Here is an 18,525-nt window from a genome sequence, read left to right as displayed (position 1 = left end):
TCGAAGATCATTCAGTCGCTGCTTGTGTGTTTACTTACCAAGGCAGCCTTTTTCAGAACATCAGTGACAGCAGTGTGTGAGAGCGCTGCTTTTCAACTGTAACATTTCCACAGGTGCTCAGTTCAACAATAAAACCTAGAGTAGTTATGTTAGCAGCTATTTTCCATTGACTGCCCATCACCTCATGAAGTAATATTCCTGTATCTCTGCATTGCAGGCATTGACAGATTTAATTTCTCTTGAGGTTGCGCTCCATAGCTTATGGTTCTATTGGACTGAAAATTATTTACTTCTGTTTCCTCTGCTCTTAAATACATACACTCTCCTGCAGTTAACAGTTTTTATTACTTTTCCAAACTGCCCCCCCAGCTCTATAAATGCATCAGAAGGATTCTTTCTTTATCAAAAGTTTTCAAATCGCGAAGCTGAAAAACCAGATGATGCTCACCCTCTCTATCATAATACATTCCCAGTTTAGAAACCAAATTTGCTCCATGTGTAATATGTGAGTACAACAGGCCACCTGTGATTGAGAGGTTGGAGGTCTAAATCAATCATGGGTAGCATGTTACTGGGAGTTACAGAGATTGTTTTCATCTCTAACTTGGTGATGGTGCTTTTGCATTAAGCCTGTGACACAACATGGATCTGAGAGAGTTCACTGTGAGATAAAGAAATAGAATAGTGTGTTTAAGATGTGTCAAATTGAAACCACACAAGCTGTGGTGTATTGAAAATTCTACCTTAGAAATTATCAAACCTTTTTAAATCATGATTTTTATGGGTAATAGGTACTATTACTAACAGTGAAATATCTTTAGTGTACTTTACAGCTGCAGTAATAAATATTTTTATATAAACATTGGATCAAATTACTGCATATAATGTAAAATATAATTAATTACCACTTTGCTAATTTGATTATCACTTGACTCTGATGTTTTAGTGTCTATCAGCTGGTTGTTTTGGTTTTACACCTGTTACTTCAGTGTCCAGCACGGTTTCTAGCAGCAGCAGGAAGTGGTTTTCTATCACAAAGTTAATAAATCTGCTACTGATGATGGGTTTTTATGTTTTTCTTGTTTTAAGAAGGTTTTGTTTCAAACATTTTGTTCAAGTTTTACAGCTTTTTGTGTATTGATTGAGTGATGTTGGTTGCATAACTTTTTGTATTATTTGAGGGAGACTTTTGTGTGGGTTTTTTTTTTTACTATTATTCAGATTTGATTGGGTTTCAAGCAACGTTGTCATCTTTCATATTCGCAGGCTTTCCAGTTGCTGACATGAAAGCAGCTTTCTTTTTTAAAATTTGATTGTTTTTTCCTTCAGTCCTTTTGTCTGTTTGTGTGATAGACAACTATTGACTCTGGTGGTATTAAGTCCCACATTAGCACATTCTCATGGTACTCCACAGGTGGCGTACTTCGCCACCCGGCTGTCTTCAGTGCTGCTCAACACACACAGCCAGTATGAATATGTGACTGTGTCTCTTTTCAATACGTCAAACTAAGACATGGCTACCCAAGCAACTGCCTCGACCTGCTTAAAAAAGGGAGGAAACAATTTTTTTTTAAATTGCAATGAGTATTATTTAATTGAAGTTTTTGTAAAATCATGCAGTCCAACAAAATATGCTCAGAAAGAGAAATGCAATAGTCTTACACAATCAGCTGGTGTCAGCAGAGTGTTGACCTTTCAAAGTGTTAAAACTGTAACAACAAATCTAAATTTTTAATTTTGTAAAGTGAACACTCACAGATCATTGACTAAGAGGAACTGACTTCATGTGGTTAGGTCTGTCATGCAGGATACCGGCGGGGGAAGTAGTAGTACTCAAATTCTCTACTGAAATGAGAATATAAATATTACAATTAAAAGTACAGTATCTAAAGCTTCTGTTTTCAGTGTTTTAATAATAACACTGACTCTGCAGCCGCTCCCCTTTCAACATCTTTTAGATCATTGTTCTGCTTTTAGAGGCCTGCAATTTTAATGTTTTGGTTCCAAGCAGTGTGTTGTTTTTAGCTAAAAAAAAAAAAAAATTACTGTATGCTACCTATCCAGCACCGAAGCAGCAGATGAACATAGTTATAGTTTCGTTACATTAACTGTAATTGTTTATGAGTTATCTCTGTCAGTGTAGATTCTACAACCTTCAGCTTGAGCAGCAGAAGTTCTGTCATATGTGATTGCAGCCTTTTCCTCTGAGCAGCATTTTAATAGCGTAGCTGGTCCGATGACTCCGTGTACCGCTGACTACATCCAACTCAAATAACACATGAGCTCATTATGTGTTCTTCATGGGAGATGTTCCCTGCAAAGTAACTAACAATTACAGCTGTCATAAGTCTGATGTAGCCTAGCAAAAAGTACAGTGTTGCCCTTAGAATAGTGAAGTATAAATATTAGGTCTCAAATCTTCAAAATGTTTAAATAAAGTATCACTACTTTAAAATTGCACTTATTAAAGGCCCTGCATAATCTCTGCTGGATATCATTCAAAAAATGTGTCTTTCTCATTCGTGCCCAAAATGTACCATTGCACCTTGAAAACATCAATTATAATCTCTCATTGAGAAGAATAGACAGTCTGAATCCTCATAAAAAAGGTTTGATTTGATCTGTACAGAAACAAAAATCTAATTGACTGACTGCAGAGATTAATTATATCAATTCTTTCTTTTATTTTCAGAAAATCATCAGCGAGGGGTTGAATGTTCTGGTTAGTTAATGGAGAGTACATGTGCAGAGTCTCAGGGATGTTTTGAATAGCTCAGGGAGGAGAGAGTGTGTTTTAGTCGCGCCCCTCCTGGACTTTTTAATGGACGCAGTAGTGTAGTGTAGTTCTGCTGCCTGGGCGCTGCTAATAGACTGAAAAATGGAGGTGCCATGCTGTCATGCCTGTGGATAGAATTACTTTAACATTTCCGTCAGCCGGAAAACTTTCACTCTGGCGTCCTTACATTAAACAAAAGGAAAAAAAATCTGCTGTTCACTCACATAACAGCCTGTCTTTTCCATATGATAATATGTGCTGTCATTTTTTGATCAGATTTTTTTTTTTCCTGATAAATAGTTTTAAGAGCATGGAATGAAATACTAAAGCAGTAACATCTACGAGGCCCAAAATACATTAGTATGCAGACATCATTACTGCAGGCATGAATACCTGGACTGCAATTGATTTAAGCCACATATGTACTTGCAATTCCCTATTCTAGGAGTCACTTCAGTCATATACTGTGTTACATTAGCATAACAAGCAGAAGAAACCTGAGCAGTAATCATCTGTGTCCTTATTACCATTTTGGTGTAAAATCTTCGAGACACACTAGCAGGACAGTTTATTACGAGCACATAAAAGAGCTTTAATACCTGTGCCTCAGCTGCTCAGTCTATAATATGTGTGAGTGAAAGGTGAGAGGTGTCTGAAGGCGGGGGGGGGGGGGGTTGTAAAGGGGAGCTATATGAAGAGGAGGATGGGAGAGGATTGGAATCTCATTAGTGGCATATTTATTCTCATCATACTGCCATATTGGATTTTCTTGAGATGGCGTATTTTACTGTCCTCTTCATCCTCTGGACAGATTGGAAAAACCAAAGGGCTGCTGATTTCATGTAATGATAGTGTGACAACGCTTTTGTCATCACCTATATTTCGCAAGGAGAGGTGTGTACAGTTGGCTTCATCAGGAGAATGAGGTTAGTGGAAAAGAAAATAAGCAGAAGGAGCAGATGTGGGAGGCTCAAGTCACGACGCTATGGCAAAAAACAAAAAATAAAAAAAACATTATGTTGCATTGAACTTGTTTGTTCTGCCCTTGATCCTTTACAGATGAAGGTGGAGTAATGATTGTTTCATCACCCCCCCAACCCCCACCCCACCCCTTACCCCCCTTGTCATGTTGTCTTTTTCCAGCTGGTCCACTATTTGTCAGGGACTGATTGAGGAGTTCTTCAAATGGCGGCTGACAATGGGGACGGCCCTGAAAGTGCAGATTGGTTCCAACAGGTGATGCATTGAACACTACGGTTTCCCAAGTGCCTTGAAAATAATGATGCACACACCACGCTCAGCTAAAACATCATCAGTCATAAGGACCTCTCACTCTCTCATACATATGTATGTTCAGAGGTACTTCACTGATCTTTGCTCAGAGGTCAAAGTGCAGGTTCAGCTTCAGGAGCTGAACACATTCAGTGTCTTGGTCAAGAATGTTACAGTGGGATTGGCTGTCACAGGCCTTACACCCAGGTCATCTGATGAAAAAAGAAAAAAAGATTCATCCACAAGGCTAAGATGCACAAGAAATAATTATTAAACTGATTCAGCTATTCCGTAAGTTGATGCTTATTAGCATCTAAAGTGTATGGTTTTAGATTGACATGACAACAATAAAATTTCAAGATAAGATATTTTCCAGGTTTCAAATCCAGAATTTGAGTTTTAATAGAATCAAAATGCATTAGATCTGAAAATGTGTTGTGTAATTGTTAATGCAGTGTTTAGTTATTTGTTAGATATACTTTATATATTTTCTGATAACTGATGAACAGTAAATGGTTTATGGTAAATACATTTATTTATCCAAATGATTAAAATATCACTTGACAGCTGACTAAAGACATTTTCCAGTTGTGTCAGTGTAAAAATAATGATGCACAAACTCATCAACAAGATAGATAAAAAGGGAAGTCTGTGACCAAACTGTACAAACATCAGCACCTACTGTTTGGTCACAGCTATTTAAAGACACATGGAGCTGTGTGACTGTGGTGTGGCTTAACAGGACATGTAAAGCATGTGGTATGTAAAGTCACTTTTGGTCTTTTACATAAGAAATGTCACAAAACTAAAATAGCATCTTTTGTATAATGTAACTTATATTGTTTTTAATGTTAAGGATTTTAGTTTTTTGTTTTTTTTTAGTTCAGTGTTATTATACTCCTGAACACTGGACAGTAAAGAACAGGAAAAGAAATAAAAAGTTTGTACTGTCTAGCTGGGTGTGCCCTGGAAAGCAGAACTGGAGGACTGATGAGATGATAATACAAAGCTTTGGACTGAATGAAATCCGATGACGCGATCACGACCCATTTAAGGGTAGGAATTTCCGAAACTGCAAGCAATTAGCCACTAATCGTTGGCTGCACATGTTTTCAGGGTGGAGAAAATAGGAAATGATTCCCATTAACTGGACTTGAGGAATTAATGTGATCTTGTAAAATGTGTTTTGCAATAATTATCTGTGAAAATTGTGGATAGAAGTCCTTTGGACGTTGGCACTTAAATGCAACACAAAGGTTTTCCCCTTGAACGTTGATTTCCGGGTAACGGCGTCGGAAACACTTCTGTCTTGCAAAAAGGCGGATCCCTATCTGCCACTTTGCCTTTCAGAACTTCTCTACATCCTATTTTTACCTCGGTGGGCCCCGATAACACGCTAAATCGAACTAAAACTGCTTTCTGAAGTGTTTAAACGACATTGTATTTCGTAGAGTTCTGCGACTGTCCTCGGCCCGTCGGCAGAAAGAGTTTTCCAGTTCCAGCTAGCTAACTTTTAACGCACTAGCATTTAACTTAGCACTTAACTGCTCTGCAGTACAACAGGGAAGAGGCAATACCGGAGCAAACATAGGAAGATGGGAGATAAAGAGCTGATGTGGGCATTGAACACCGGGGATTTGGACGAGGTCAAAACCAAACTGGTCACGGTAAGAGAGCTGTGGTTTGACGGGTTTTTCCAGTGGATTGTGTGCAACAATTTTCAGACAAATGCCTCTTTAGCTAAGATAACAAACGCTAAGTGGTGGGCTAGCTAGCTAGCTAACGGTAACTGGAGTTGGGTAATGTTAAATTAGGAAATGTAACGTTTGCGAGCTATCAGGGTTTCTGGGTCAGTGACGTTAACTGTATTTATGTAGTTTTGTCTGAGCATGAATACGTCTCGAAACATGTCAAGGTTGGCGTAACGCGTTTTATTGCGGACCTAACAATAAAGTCAGAATGCCAAATTAGCATAGTTAGCCACATGCAGTGATACTCTCACCTGGAGAGCAGGTGGAGGATGAGTGTTCTGCTAACTGTCTCTACTCCAGCGATATAATGCTTATTCGTTAGTTTTGTACTTACAATGTGGTGGCTTTGACTGTGAAACGTTTTTAGCACGGCTGCCATAACCACTTTACGCAGAGAGCAACCTGTTGGTAGGCTAACCAACAATAGCATCAACTGGTACGTGGTACACACTGAGAACCGTTGTCCATTGTTATGCCAGCAACCGCAGCGACAATAGGTGTTTACAACACTTGTGTTATTTGACAATGTTTATTATAGCGAGGAGAGCGGTTTCTGTTTGCTTTGTCAGATTAGTCCGGCTAATTGCTAGCGAGCTAACCGGCCACACGGGCCTGAGCTCCGGCTGTACCTAGCTAACGCTGGTGGGCGGGGGTCTCAGCTGGGGGTTCGGCTTCAGCAAATCCAGCCGAACCTTTCATGCTAGCCAACCTAATCTGTTTGGGAAAGATTGATAGAAAATCTCCCAGCCTGAACACGTAAGTGGCTGTTAGGCCACATTGATTTCACTACAGAGCTAAGAGTGTCCCTGCCTCCGTTGAAAAGATTAAAAGCTTGTGTGCTTGCCTCTGCTGAAGGAGGCCATTTTTGCTTTTACAAACAACAGCATTACATTTTAGTAAACATTGACTGGGTATTAGGTCATAATTAAAAAATAGCTTTGCAGGTTTATTTGCATATGGTATTCTTGCTCAGAACTGTTCCATAAATTACTATATTCTAGGTCCAATATCTTAGGCAGGTAATTATCTTTCTAAATGAATGACAATTCATTTTTATTTGCAACCATCTGCAAAGTGTACTTTCCAGTTTGAGTCTAAAAATACACGAAGACTGTCAGTTTGTAATCAGACTCTTAAATTAGTGGCCTGATGTCCCAAATCTGCCTCTTGAATGTCAAATGTGTCAACCACTATCAGTTTTAGTCAGACTGAATTTAAGTTACAGTGGTTTCCTATGATGACCAGTTTCCTCAGTGGGTATACGGTTTCAAAACTACCACCATAACACAAGATTAATCATAAACTACCATTACACATAATTAATCAAAGGTCATAACTACAGTTACTGGATTCTGAGCTGATTAAAACAGTTGCATTTGAGACTTTTCAAATGCTTATTATCGTGGATGAATTTTTACACCCACAAGGAGTATTTTCTCATTTCTAATGGTTTTGTTACATCTCATAATAATTTTGTTATCTACAGTAGTCTGGATATAAACAACTGCACTGCACTGTTCCTTTTCTATAGCGGAAAAGAAACTATTTAAATTTCATCAGCCTTTGGAACTGCAGCCATTGGAGGTAACATTGAAACACTATTAGAAGGGGTCGAGGTTCAGCATCCATCATTGCTAATGGATTCAGTGGGAATGAGTGTAAAATGAATTGTCTTCAATGTGTTATACTTGACCTTCTCTGGAGTTGGTGATAAAGGTGAGCGAGTGGCAATCAGAGGCGGGCTGTGGTGCAGTTACAGACATTAACAGGTTCTGTGTACATATGGTCGTCACATTGATTTGACCACAGGAAAAGGAAACAGAAATAAGTAGCAAGGGAAAGAGGAAAGAGAGATAATGCAACATATATTTGTAAATTATTTAAATATAATATTTAAATTTATATTTTGATCATTAAAGTGGGTGTTTTTCCTAACAAAATAATATGAAATGATAGCCCAGTTCCATTAAGGTGTCCTGTAGCCATCCTTATGAGCCAGCATTTACAAAAGCAAAATTAATGATATAAACTACACCTGTTTTTTTTCTGCCATCACAAGTCAAAATGTCTGAATTTTAGTGATAATTTCACTTTAACTGTAATGTAGGAACTAGGACCAGGGAAGGACAATATTTAAGCTGTATCGGGATATTATTATAACTACAATTCCCGATGATATGTAATTGCTCATTATTATTATATTAACAATACAAATCTACAATTTGCTCATTCTTTCCTTTCCTGTCAGCTATATTAGCAGCTATATTAGATTTTCTCTTAGTGGGCCCCAAGGTAATGCTGTCATCCCCAGCTCAGGTGTTTTAATATGAGGGTCTTGTGTAACAAGATATACTTGTACCTTCCATGACCTTTCAGCAACTTCTACGCTCATATTCTCTTATTGAGGCCCATTTCCTAATTAATGCTTCTTACCTCACTCCATCTTTATGCAGTTAATTATTTAATCATATACTTACAGTTGTATATAACTACAACTACTTTTTTAAAAAGTTGGAACTGACAGCTACAGCTGTGATTGATGTCTTCCATTGGGTATTGTCAGTGGAGGGCCACCAGGTACACACTCTGCTGCGCGTGTGGTTAGTGTGGTAAGGGAATTACAAAGGGTGGTAGTGCGTGTGTCTGTCTTTTCTCCTGACTGCAAGGTTGACAGTCTGAGGTTTAACAGCACCTCAGCAGGGAACTGAAAGGGAGAGGATTGTGTGCATGTAATGGTTTGACACTAAATTTCAGTGGGAGCTTGTATCAACAGTGATGGTTCCTGTTTTCAGTAAAACAGAGTCCTCCCATCTCCATTTAATGCATACTGTTGGCTTGTTACATCATTTAGCTTATCTATTTCAGCTCCATCAATGTGTTGTTTTTCTCTTCTCCAGGCTGAGGATGTAAACCGGACCCTGGATGGTGGGAGGAAGCCTCTGCACTACGCTGCAGACTTTGGTCAGACAGATGTGGTGGAATTCCTCATTTCTAAGGGAGCAGATGTCAATGTAAGAGCCACAACAACGACATCACCTTTGTTTTGCATTAATTTGCCTGCTTTCCATGGCTGCAAAGACCACAAAAAAAGAACAGTGTCTGTCTGCTTCCCCACTCCTTCTAGGCCTATTGTGAAAGCGCTTGAGGTTACATGAGCATTATCAATTTGTTTAAACAAAAGCAGGCTGTCAGTTAGAACTGGCTGTCATATGCAGCTCTCATTCAACAGTTGTCTAGGTTTGCCAGACCTCAGTTTTAGCCTGATTTGCACCCTGAGTCTTGAGACTCCTCAGTCCTGTTCTGGTGTTGTGGTAGTAGATTGATCTGTATCCATTCATTGGGGAACTTACTCATCCAAGGGTATTAACATCTGTAATTTGAATGGAGATTCTTTTGTAACTTCCAGCTTTTTCTAAAGGTCTCATGTGCCTGTTCAGTAAGTCAGAGAATTGTGCACGCAAAGCAGCATCAATCTTTGAACTCTGGTATAAGGCCATAAGGGTGAAAACAAATTTGGAGGAAAAATGTACAGAACAATGTACTAGGCCTGTTATCTGTAGACTAATAGTGAGTGGTCTATAGAAAGTTTCCAGGGTGCTTCCAGGCACCCACAATAACAAGGTGCATCTTAGATTGGCTAAATACAACAACTCATCATCACAGCACCCACTGGTCTGGTCCTCAGATACAGAAGGAGTAAAACTTCGTCTGGTCTCCCAAGCCCAAAAGCATTTACGCAATTCTCAGTTTTTCTTGATAAGCAGCCCAGCTACTGAGATGGCTACATGGGAGATAAATGCAGTGTTTAAGTGCAGGGTGCTTTCATATAATTTGTGGACATGATAAGAAAGTAAGAAAAACCTCTCTCACAGGAGTTTTTTCTTACTTATTTTTGATGGATGTGCCCGAGATGGATCCGCTTATGCTCTGCTGATATATGAGCTTTTCTCTCCTGTTTTTTTTCCTGTCTGCCACTCATGCCTTTCCCCTCCGCTCCTTCTACAGGCTCCTGACAAACACGGGCTGACTCCACTGATCTCTGCCTGTTTTGAGGGTCATCTCGCCTGTGTCAAGGTCCTGCTAGAAAAGGTTGGTACTCTGATTTCAGCATGCATTCATTCATGCATGCATATACATGCATCTGCACACAGAAGTGCCCTGGTGTCCTTCACCCATCAGTGCATGTTGATGTGTCAGAGGCTCCATGTGAGCCGTGAGTGCTGATGAGGTAACTCATTGGACAAAAGGCCCTTTAACACAGTCCTGTGGAGGCTGTGCTGGAATGTTCATACAGCATCACACAGTATTGCTGCTGTACACTTGTTTTGTGTCTGTGTTTTTAAGCTGTTTCATTCATGCTGTTCCATGTAAATCTCTGCCCTGTTCTTCCATCTCAGCCTCTGTCGTTTAGCTCTGGAACTACAGATGGGTGACAAATTGAAAAGAAAAAAAAAAAAACTCAATAAATGAGTGGAGAAACAGAACAAATGCAAATGCTTCCACACAGGCATACGGCATGGTCCAATTTAACAATTATCGTCCAGTCATGCTCTGTGACTGGTATTAAAATGCTGAGCAGGCCCAGTTGATTCTGATTTTGCATCAAGATTGCAAGAGGAAAAGTTCTAAGTGACTTAAAGTTCATTGTTGGGGCTTGGATGGCAGGAGATCCAGAAGGAGCAGTGATGAAAGTGACATCTGGATCTGTGGGGAAGACAAAACATTTGAGACTTCAGTGGTGCAAGTGGGTCCACTTGTCCAATTGAACGCCTATGGGAGATTTTGGACCCATGTGTAAGACAGCGCTCTCCACATCATCACAAACACCAGATGAGGGAATATCTTTTGGAAATGGTGTTCACCTTTCCCTTAGAGATCAGAGACTTGTAGAGTTGATGCCAAGGAGCATTGAAGCCCAAACACCTTATTAAGACACTTTGTGTTTCCTTAATTTGTCACACGTTTGTACGTTAAATGCTACCTCTGGCAGATACACACGCGTGGACATGTGCGCACACAGTCACTGCTGTGAGTGGAGAAACTATACTGTGTCAGGCACAGCTGGTATTGGCTGTTGAAATGCAACTGAATAACAAGCATGCCATCATCCAACAGTGGGAAACAGATTTATGCAGTTCCAGCCCCGTCAAAAAGAGAGAGCCTCATCTGTCGTGGAGGAGCTTTCTTTTAGAACGTCAGCACCTCTTCTTGTATGTCTTGCTCAGAAGAACATGCACATAAATGACAGATCACCTGTTCACCCAGACTGGTGGAGTTCTGTTTCTCTCTATCTAAAATGAGTCAGACTGCAGTGGAATTGATGCCCCCGTGAACACAGACGGGGGCCATAATAGCTACTTGTCTTTCAGTACCTCCTTCAGTCATGTCATTGGGTCTGCTACTCATCATCAGCACTCAAGATGTTTCAGTAGAATAAAACAGGTTTTATAGCTGATAATGTCTTGATTTGTTATCATTATTCTTTTTATATCCACAGTCAAAGATTAGAGGTTTTACATCATACACAGAAAACACTGGTTAGTTTTACTCTCTTGCTTGAAACGTAGTTGATGGCACATGGTCAGCACCACAGTGAGAGAAGCGCCTCCAGCTTAAAGGGCAGCATGATGTCACGTAGCTGGCTTGCATGCTTTACAGTCAAAGTGTGCTGCAAACTGAGATGTGTATATGAGCAGGAGAGACGGCGTGAGAGACGTATTTAGGGGCTGAGGGTGAGTAAGCAGCTGTCTGTTCCCAGCCAGGCTAAATGAGGCAGGGTAAATGAAAGCTCCTCTACAGAGTTGTTTCACGGTAGCATCATCTTGGCTCAACGAAAGTAATAGGAAGAGGGGAGGAGGCATTCACAAACTCAGTCACACTACAGACTAGAGAAGTCTTTTTTTTTTTTTTTAAACAAACTATACAATTGCATACACACCATTCAGGCAGACATTTCAATCAGTTCTGTTTCAGATGCACTTTGAAGCAGATGTTGAGAAAAAGAGGAAATCTGTGTCATCTGTGTAGAACAGGAAACCAGGAAACACTGGTGTTAGGTTAGAGAGACATTTAGGTGGTACGCCACTGCTTACTTCTTTGTGTTGGCATCAGCTGTATTGATCCCCCACAGCCACACGCCCCAGCATCAATCGTCCAGCAGCTCACAAGTGGCCAGCAGCTGGCCGCTGCAGTCAGCTGGCCGTCGGTGCTGTTGGCTCAAAGATAAACTGAAGGAAAGCAGCCAATGCCAACAGGAAGAAAATAACAGTTTACTACTCAGTCATTTCTTTGCTATGAAAGTTGGTAGCGTAAGGTTGGCAAGCATGGGCAGGTACGCTGTTCTGACTGAAACGTCTACTTGACACACAGCTGTTGCTTGTTTGCTGTCAGCTATTGTCCATAAGCTTTATTTATTTTCATTGTTATTGATGAAGACTTTCATCTGGTTTGTGGTGACGCCTCAGACTCGCCTTAGAAGCAGATCTACCAAAAATGAGGAAATGTAGGCTGTAGTTCAAGCTCAGGTCAGGGCTGTCTGCCAGATGACGCAATTTATAAGTTTTTAATATCTCATTGTCACTGTTGCATCAAAATAATGATGCGTTTAAAACCAGCACACAATCCTTTATGAAAAAAATGCATTTATTATAAACTGCAATCATTTTCCTCCATTTTTCCTGCTACAAGTCAAATATCCACAGCCACAGTACATCCTCCTGAAAGCCGGAGGCTCCTCTACACCTGAAATTGGCAGCAATGCAAGTACAGTCTGTGCAATGAATATGAAAGCCCCTTGGGGGGACCCTTCTTAAAAAAGCCTTTGTTTCTAGTATCATAAGAAACAAGACCGGCATCCATAGCTCATCCGAACAGGGATTATGGTGGGAGGTGAAGATATGAACGAACCCACGGGTTTGCTCCTCACAGGGACCAACTGTCCCCAGACTGCATGTCTGCTGTTGTTGGCAATGAATTACGAAAAGGCCAATTTAACCCCAGTAGGTGACCTGGTCGCAGAATCCTGGCTAGGAGTGCTGACTACAGCCCACAGAGGCTGGCCAGTTCATTTTAAGTCAACAATAAAAGGGCACAAAGGGGCATAGACACATGAATACACACATCCTTTTCTTCTACGAGGAACTGTGCGCACCATTGATTAAGAAGAATTGCAGCATAATTTTGTCACATCAGTTCCTATTTGTTACCTTTTCTTTTAATGACCCTGTAAGGTCTCCTTCTTTATTATTGTGTGTATTCTTGATACACTGTGGGAAAAGGCCCATTTTTCTCAGTTGTCCACAAGGAAGAGTTTTAAAGTAAAACAGGCTACAAGATATCGCCTCTACATGGAGTTTGCCAGTGTGACTTAAATTCCCCTATGTTTTTTTTGTTTTGCTTCTGTAGATGTATCTTCTGTCTTGCTACCCAAATAACTAAGATCAGGGGAGTATGCCTTTTAGAAAAGTTTCTGAAAGGGGTATCAATTAGATTTCAGTTCTGTGGTATAGAAATCATTTTGTGATTCACGTACAAAGGCTATATAAAAAACGTTCACAAACCAAATTTATCATAATACAAAGATTGTTCATATAAACTGCTTTTGCAACAGAAAACTGACCCCCAACAGAACGTCATCGTATGAACCTCCAGTAGGTCTGCAACTGACTGCAATGTCCACACGGTTAATCTGCCGAATATTTTAATACTTTTTTTTTTTTAAATCAGTCTGTGATACGTCAGAAAATGTTAAAAGAAAATGTCCATTGTAAAATGTCCAAAACTCCACTGTATTTATTTTTCACTATCATACTGTATATGATAAAGAAAAGCATCAAGTCCTCCCATTTGAGAAACAGCAAACAAGGGAATAATCAGCATTTTGCTTGACAGATGACAGAATTGATTAATCATTTATTAAAATAGTTGCTGATGTAACTGCCCTTGTCAATCTATTGATCAATTAATCAACTAAGCATTGCAACTCTAAACTCCAGTTAGGCTAAAAGTGACTTATACACACAGCTGCTTAGCTCATCTCTAGTTTGTTCATTTCAACCAGAACCCTAGCTGACAGCCTGCTCCAATACAGATGTTGCTATGTGTTATGAAACTTGCCTTCTGACAGGTCGGTAATGTTTGACTCCTGCCAGCAGGTCAGTAGTCCGATCTAAACACTGCATTTCAAATAGATTAGGAGTGATGTTCTGGCCCAATATTTGAAGACTTAGCATAGGAGACCTTTGAGTTCCATTCACCGGTAGCATAATGAAAACTTAATGGACACTTGGCAGGTCAGTGGCATTACATTACTGACCCAATGCTGCTTTGTATGGCGCCATAATCCAGGATGATGATGCATCTTAGTTTGACTGGAGACACCCTGGGAGTCTATTCTTATTCATTAGGCTGTCTCTCACTTGGCCACCAGCTTCTCGTTGACTGGATAATGTTTGGACAGTGAGGCGTTCATAAGGGGTCATTATTCAAGTTGGGGAAAGCTCATTACTGTAAGTGGTGTCAGGAGGATGCCGCCGGGCTGGATGGCCACAGGGGATTTCATGGTGTATCCTGAGAAGCAGTAACAGGGAGGCCTAAGAGCCAGAGCTATTATTGTAACGTTACCATAACTGCCCAGAGGGAGAATCAATCTGTGCCAAACGCCCCACAATATTTTTAGGGCAAAATAAGAGTGGTGACAAGAATGGGATGATCTTGATGAGACTGTTTTACAACAGAAATGGTGATATTCTCACAGAATATAATTGAGTTTGTCAGATGGATGACTTGTTGGCTCCCAGACAGACACTATTGATGTTGAAAAGGCTAGAGTCAAGGTGGAATGCTGTTTCTTGCCATCTAAATGAGGCCTGTAGAGTGGGCTTCTAGGTATGGTCTTGAACCAGCTTCTAATGACTTCCCCAGAGCTCGAAGAGGAAGAAGAAGAAGGGGGCGGGGGGCTTCCTCTTGTCTTCCTGTCCTCCCTTTCCCCCCTTGTATCCAGTAGAGCGGAAAGCACAATGATTGGTTATCAGATACCTGATAGGAATGAGTCAGCAGCTGTTTCAAAAGTTAAACTGACACTACAAATACTTTATAACTATTGATACTTTGTACTGGCAGTGTTTGTATAGACTGAGAGAACAGCAGTTCATATCAGAGAAACATTAACACATTATCAGAGATGAAGGATTCAGGTTTTCCTCCAGGAGAACCTGACCTGTATCTGACAAGATAAATTACGCTGAAGGAACCCTCTGTGTATTTGCAGATAAAATAAGAGAGGGTGATGATTTATTTTTATCTCTGAAGTTTGAAGACTAAAGTGTTCATGAGTAAACCTTAGGTTTTACACTCATTTTTTTCTGGATTTGAATCTCTGGTACAAAACAATGTCTGTTGAGATTTATGAATGCTCTTAGCAGACTAGGACTATTTACTGCACACCTCCTCTGAAAACTTGATGTTGGATTTTTATACGTACAAGAAGATATACAGATCTTCTAGAGAAGACTCCAGGAAGTTGATAAGGGACTTTGTCTCACCAGAGTCATCAGAGTTAAAATGTAACACAACAAGGCTCTAAGATAACTTGAGTGTTGACAGGTGCACACATCTCAGAAATGTGAAGCATGTTATGAATTGACAAAACCCTCTCCCAACTTTGTCTTTCGTCTCCTGACCAATTAGAGATGTAGATCTGACGGGTTACCCGCTCAGCCCTGGTAAATCTCTCTTGCTTGGGATGCGCTCGGCTGCTCCTGTGGCACGGAATTTGCACCCAGACAACCATCCTCACACTGCGGGGCACTTGAACTGGGTCACATTGTTTTTGATGCCCTGCTTCTCCATGCAACAATAGACTCTCTCTGCCATGGCTCTGTAAGCCCTTTGCTAAGAGGCTAAAGTTGGCAGGCCAAACAAAGGGACGTTTCTCCACTACATACCCCTCCACTCCTCCGTCACCCATTAAAATCTGTTGTCACTACATGTGCATTCAACACGTTGCCTGTCTCATCCATCTTTTTTTTTTAACTTTTCTTTTTTGTCCTTAGTAATCCGAATGATTGCGTCCACTCCCGTCTTTTTCACATTCATACTGTCATCCCTCAGAGCTCAAATGGATTTGTGCCTCAGCGTCTGTTACTCTGTTTTGCATGTGCTGTCTGGATAAAGATAGACTGACAGGCGAGTGCTTAGTGACTGAATTGCAGGAAAATAGAAGTGACAGAAGTTTCACTTTGTTTTTGGTGAAATATAAGGGCAGCTGTTCCAAGAAGGGTTTGAGACCATAAGCAGAGTATTTATAGGAAGTATTATGGGCAAGAGTTGACCCAGCCATGTACCACTCAGAGCCAACAGTTGACAGGTTTAACAAGTCTCGGGTGTACTTTATATATTCTAGGACAAATGACCATCTACTGCAGCACTTTCTATTGAAATTAAAAACTTTTAATGATCTATTTGCAGACAACATGAGCATTATTAGTAAACAAAAAAACTACATCTCCCACAACTAGTGCAAAAACATAGATACTTGCATCATTGTAACTTGGTTTCTTCCACACTTATTCCACTATTCAGGCCTCCCTTCCCTGCTATTATGACAGTTGTATCTGAGCTAGACATGCCACCTCAACTCACCCTTGGACTCCCCTCTTGTGACAAGCTCGTGACATGATTGTTGAGATCATTGTGTTCATTAAAGGCTGCCAAAAAAGGCAATATCGTCAGTCTCATCTTAATTTGATTCTTTAGGTGTGGTCAAAACAGAAAAAGGAATGTGTTTTACTCCGTTTTTTGCTTCATTAATACCTGGAACTATTTGGTTCAAAAAGGACTCTGCTCCTCACTTTAACCCCTGACCAGATGCGAGCAAGTCTTGATGCTCCTACTAAGCATATTTAATATTCATCTCCTCTCTTCTCCACAGGGTGCTGACAAAGAGCGGAAAGGACCGAACGGCATCAGTGCCTTTGAAGCTGCCGAGAGTGAAGCCATAAAGGCTCTGCTCATGTGAGACACAGCGGTGTGGGAGGTGGCCGGACAGGTGGGTGAACGGACAGACAGATGGAGGCAGTGGTCCCCTGACAGAAGACGGACTCACCCCTTTTACCCTTATCAACCTCTGTCTTAACACTGCTTTTGTCTGTTTGTTGGAGGGTCATTTTGTCTGTCTGGTGATTTTCCTTTCAATTTTTTTTTCTTTTCCCCAGGTTTTTGGGGATAGGATTTTCTCTTCTTTTGGCCTCTGTTTGTAGCCATTTAATAGAAGGACTTGTCAGTTAATGTCTCCCTTAGGGACCAATCACTGGGGGAGCGCTCTCATACCCGGACCCTGAAACACTGCAGACTAGAAATCTAACTCTATGATGTAAACGCAAAGCTTAGCACTTAAGTACACACCTCTCATTTGCAGTCGTCTGTTAAAACTGTAAAGTAATCAAATGGTAATAAGATCAGTAGTGTGTTAATATTTTTTACAACTTCAGTATGAGTATTGTGTGGCCAGGACTTAATCTCATGAACAGTAATTGCACTGTACTTTACTAGATAGTTTGAAAAGAAAGGTTGTAAAGTTTCATTATATTAACCTTTCATCATGTGTGGCCTCTTCCTCTACCTTGATTTCTTTTTTTAATAGACCAAACTGTCCCTCCAGTCCAATACTGAAATTTTGGAAATGTTGGGTGAGAGAGGTCCAGAGGCCAGATTTTCCTTTTCTACTTGGCCCTGTATCACTTACATATCAAATGGTGTTTTTGACAAATTTTATGTTGGTAATGCATAAAAAAAAAAACTTGTGTATTCTTTGACCAATCTCCATGCTGGCTAACTAGAAAGACTTGAATGTTTCGATTTTGGAAATCTGTTACTGAATCCTTTTCGAAGCAATGTTAACATCACATTAATAGGATGAGGAGTTTTAGAAATTGGTTCATTTTTGTCAGGCCTAGAGTGAGATTTCAGAGCAAGAATTCCCTTTTTTGTTGCAGCTTCTCTCGTGTATTTTGTAACTGATAGGCTGTGGGGGCTCGGAACGAGGGGTAAATGGGGGGTTAGAGTTGAAACTGGATGGTGGGGGGCCGTTAATATTCCCCTTGCCTTGGATTTGGTTAGAAGCCCTGTCTGTTTCGCTGCATGTCAAAACTGCCTCTGCTTTTACGCTATGAAATGGTCGCTGTCCTCTCTCTCGGTTGCTTTCAAATGAATTGCTACAATGTAATGGAAAAAAAGATGCTCTTGCTGACTTTGTTGTGACAAAAAGTCTGTAAAAAATGAAATAAAAATATCTATAAAATTTTTTTCTGTTCTGAAAAGATGTTCTTTGAAAACTGACTCAAACTTTTCCATTCAAAGTTAAACCTCCCACAATAAAAGCGTTGTTGTTCACCAATGTGTATCTGCAGGTAACCAAAATATTTGTAAAGTGTATGTTTTAATTTTGCCCGGTGGTAAACGGTTTCTGTAATATTACAACACCCATTGTAGGATCAGATGAATAGCTGAATAACAGGTAATTTTCCAGTAGAGGGGATATCATGCTGTTTGACAAATTCTACCTTTGGTATTCTCGTAGCCTTGGGTGATCTAATCAGTGTTTGTGAACTTGAGCAACTCCATCCCAAACAAAAAAAAAACAAAACAGACTCTAATCTTTGTTGTCATACCAATCTACTGCCTCGAGCTGTTCCATTATGAATCACAGACTGACTTTGACTCCCACGA

The 18,525-nt window shown here is 40.3% G+C and overlaps 1 protein-coding gene across 1 annotated transcript; it reads left to right on the top strand.

Annotated features, from left to right (window-relative positions):
- The first annotated feature begins 5,340 nt into the window (after positions 1–5,340).
- On the top strand, positions 5,341–18,101 carry mtpn (myotrophin). Its single transcript, XM_071502348.1, has 4 exons — positions 5,341–5,715; positions 8,697–8,810; positions 9,805–9,888; positions 16,730–18,101. The coding sequence occupies exons 1-4, from the start codon at positions 5,644–5,646 to the stop codon at positions 16,814–16,816; spliced, it is 357 nt and encodes a 118-aa protein (XP_071358449.1). The 5' UTR covers positions 5,341–5,643; the 3' UTR covers positions 16,817–18,101.
- Positions 18,102–18,525: the final 424 nt, after the last annotated feature.

This window comes from Trachinotus anak, unplaced genomic scaffold (genome assembly GCF_046630095.1).
Source record: "Trachinotus anak isolate AG129_WGS33_773 ecotype Australia unplaced genomic scaffold, CSIRO_AGI_Tana_v1 ptg000018l, whole genome shotgun sequence".
Taxonomy (NCBI): Eukaryota; Metazoa; Chordata; class Actinopteri; order Carangiformes; family Carangidae; genus Trachinotus; species Trachinotus anak.
The sequence above is the reverse complement of the archived record's forward strand: the minus strand, read 5'-3'. Positions and strand labels throughout refer to the sequence as shown.

Coding starts and splice junctions, on each gene's coding strand:
- mtpn (XM_071502348.1), top strand. CDS start 5,644: ATGGGAGATAAAGAGCTGATGTGGGCATTGAACACCGGGGATTTGGAC. Junction 8,811..9,804: donor CTAAGGGAGCAGATGTCAAT/GTAAGAGCCACA, acceptor CTCCTTCTACAG/GCTCCTGACAAACACGGGCT. Junction 9,889..16,729: donor TCAAGGTCCTGCTAGAAAAG/GTTGGTACTCTG, acceptor TCTTCTCCACAG/GGTGCTGACAAAGAGCGGAA.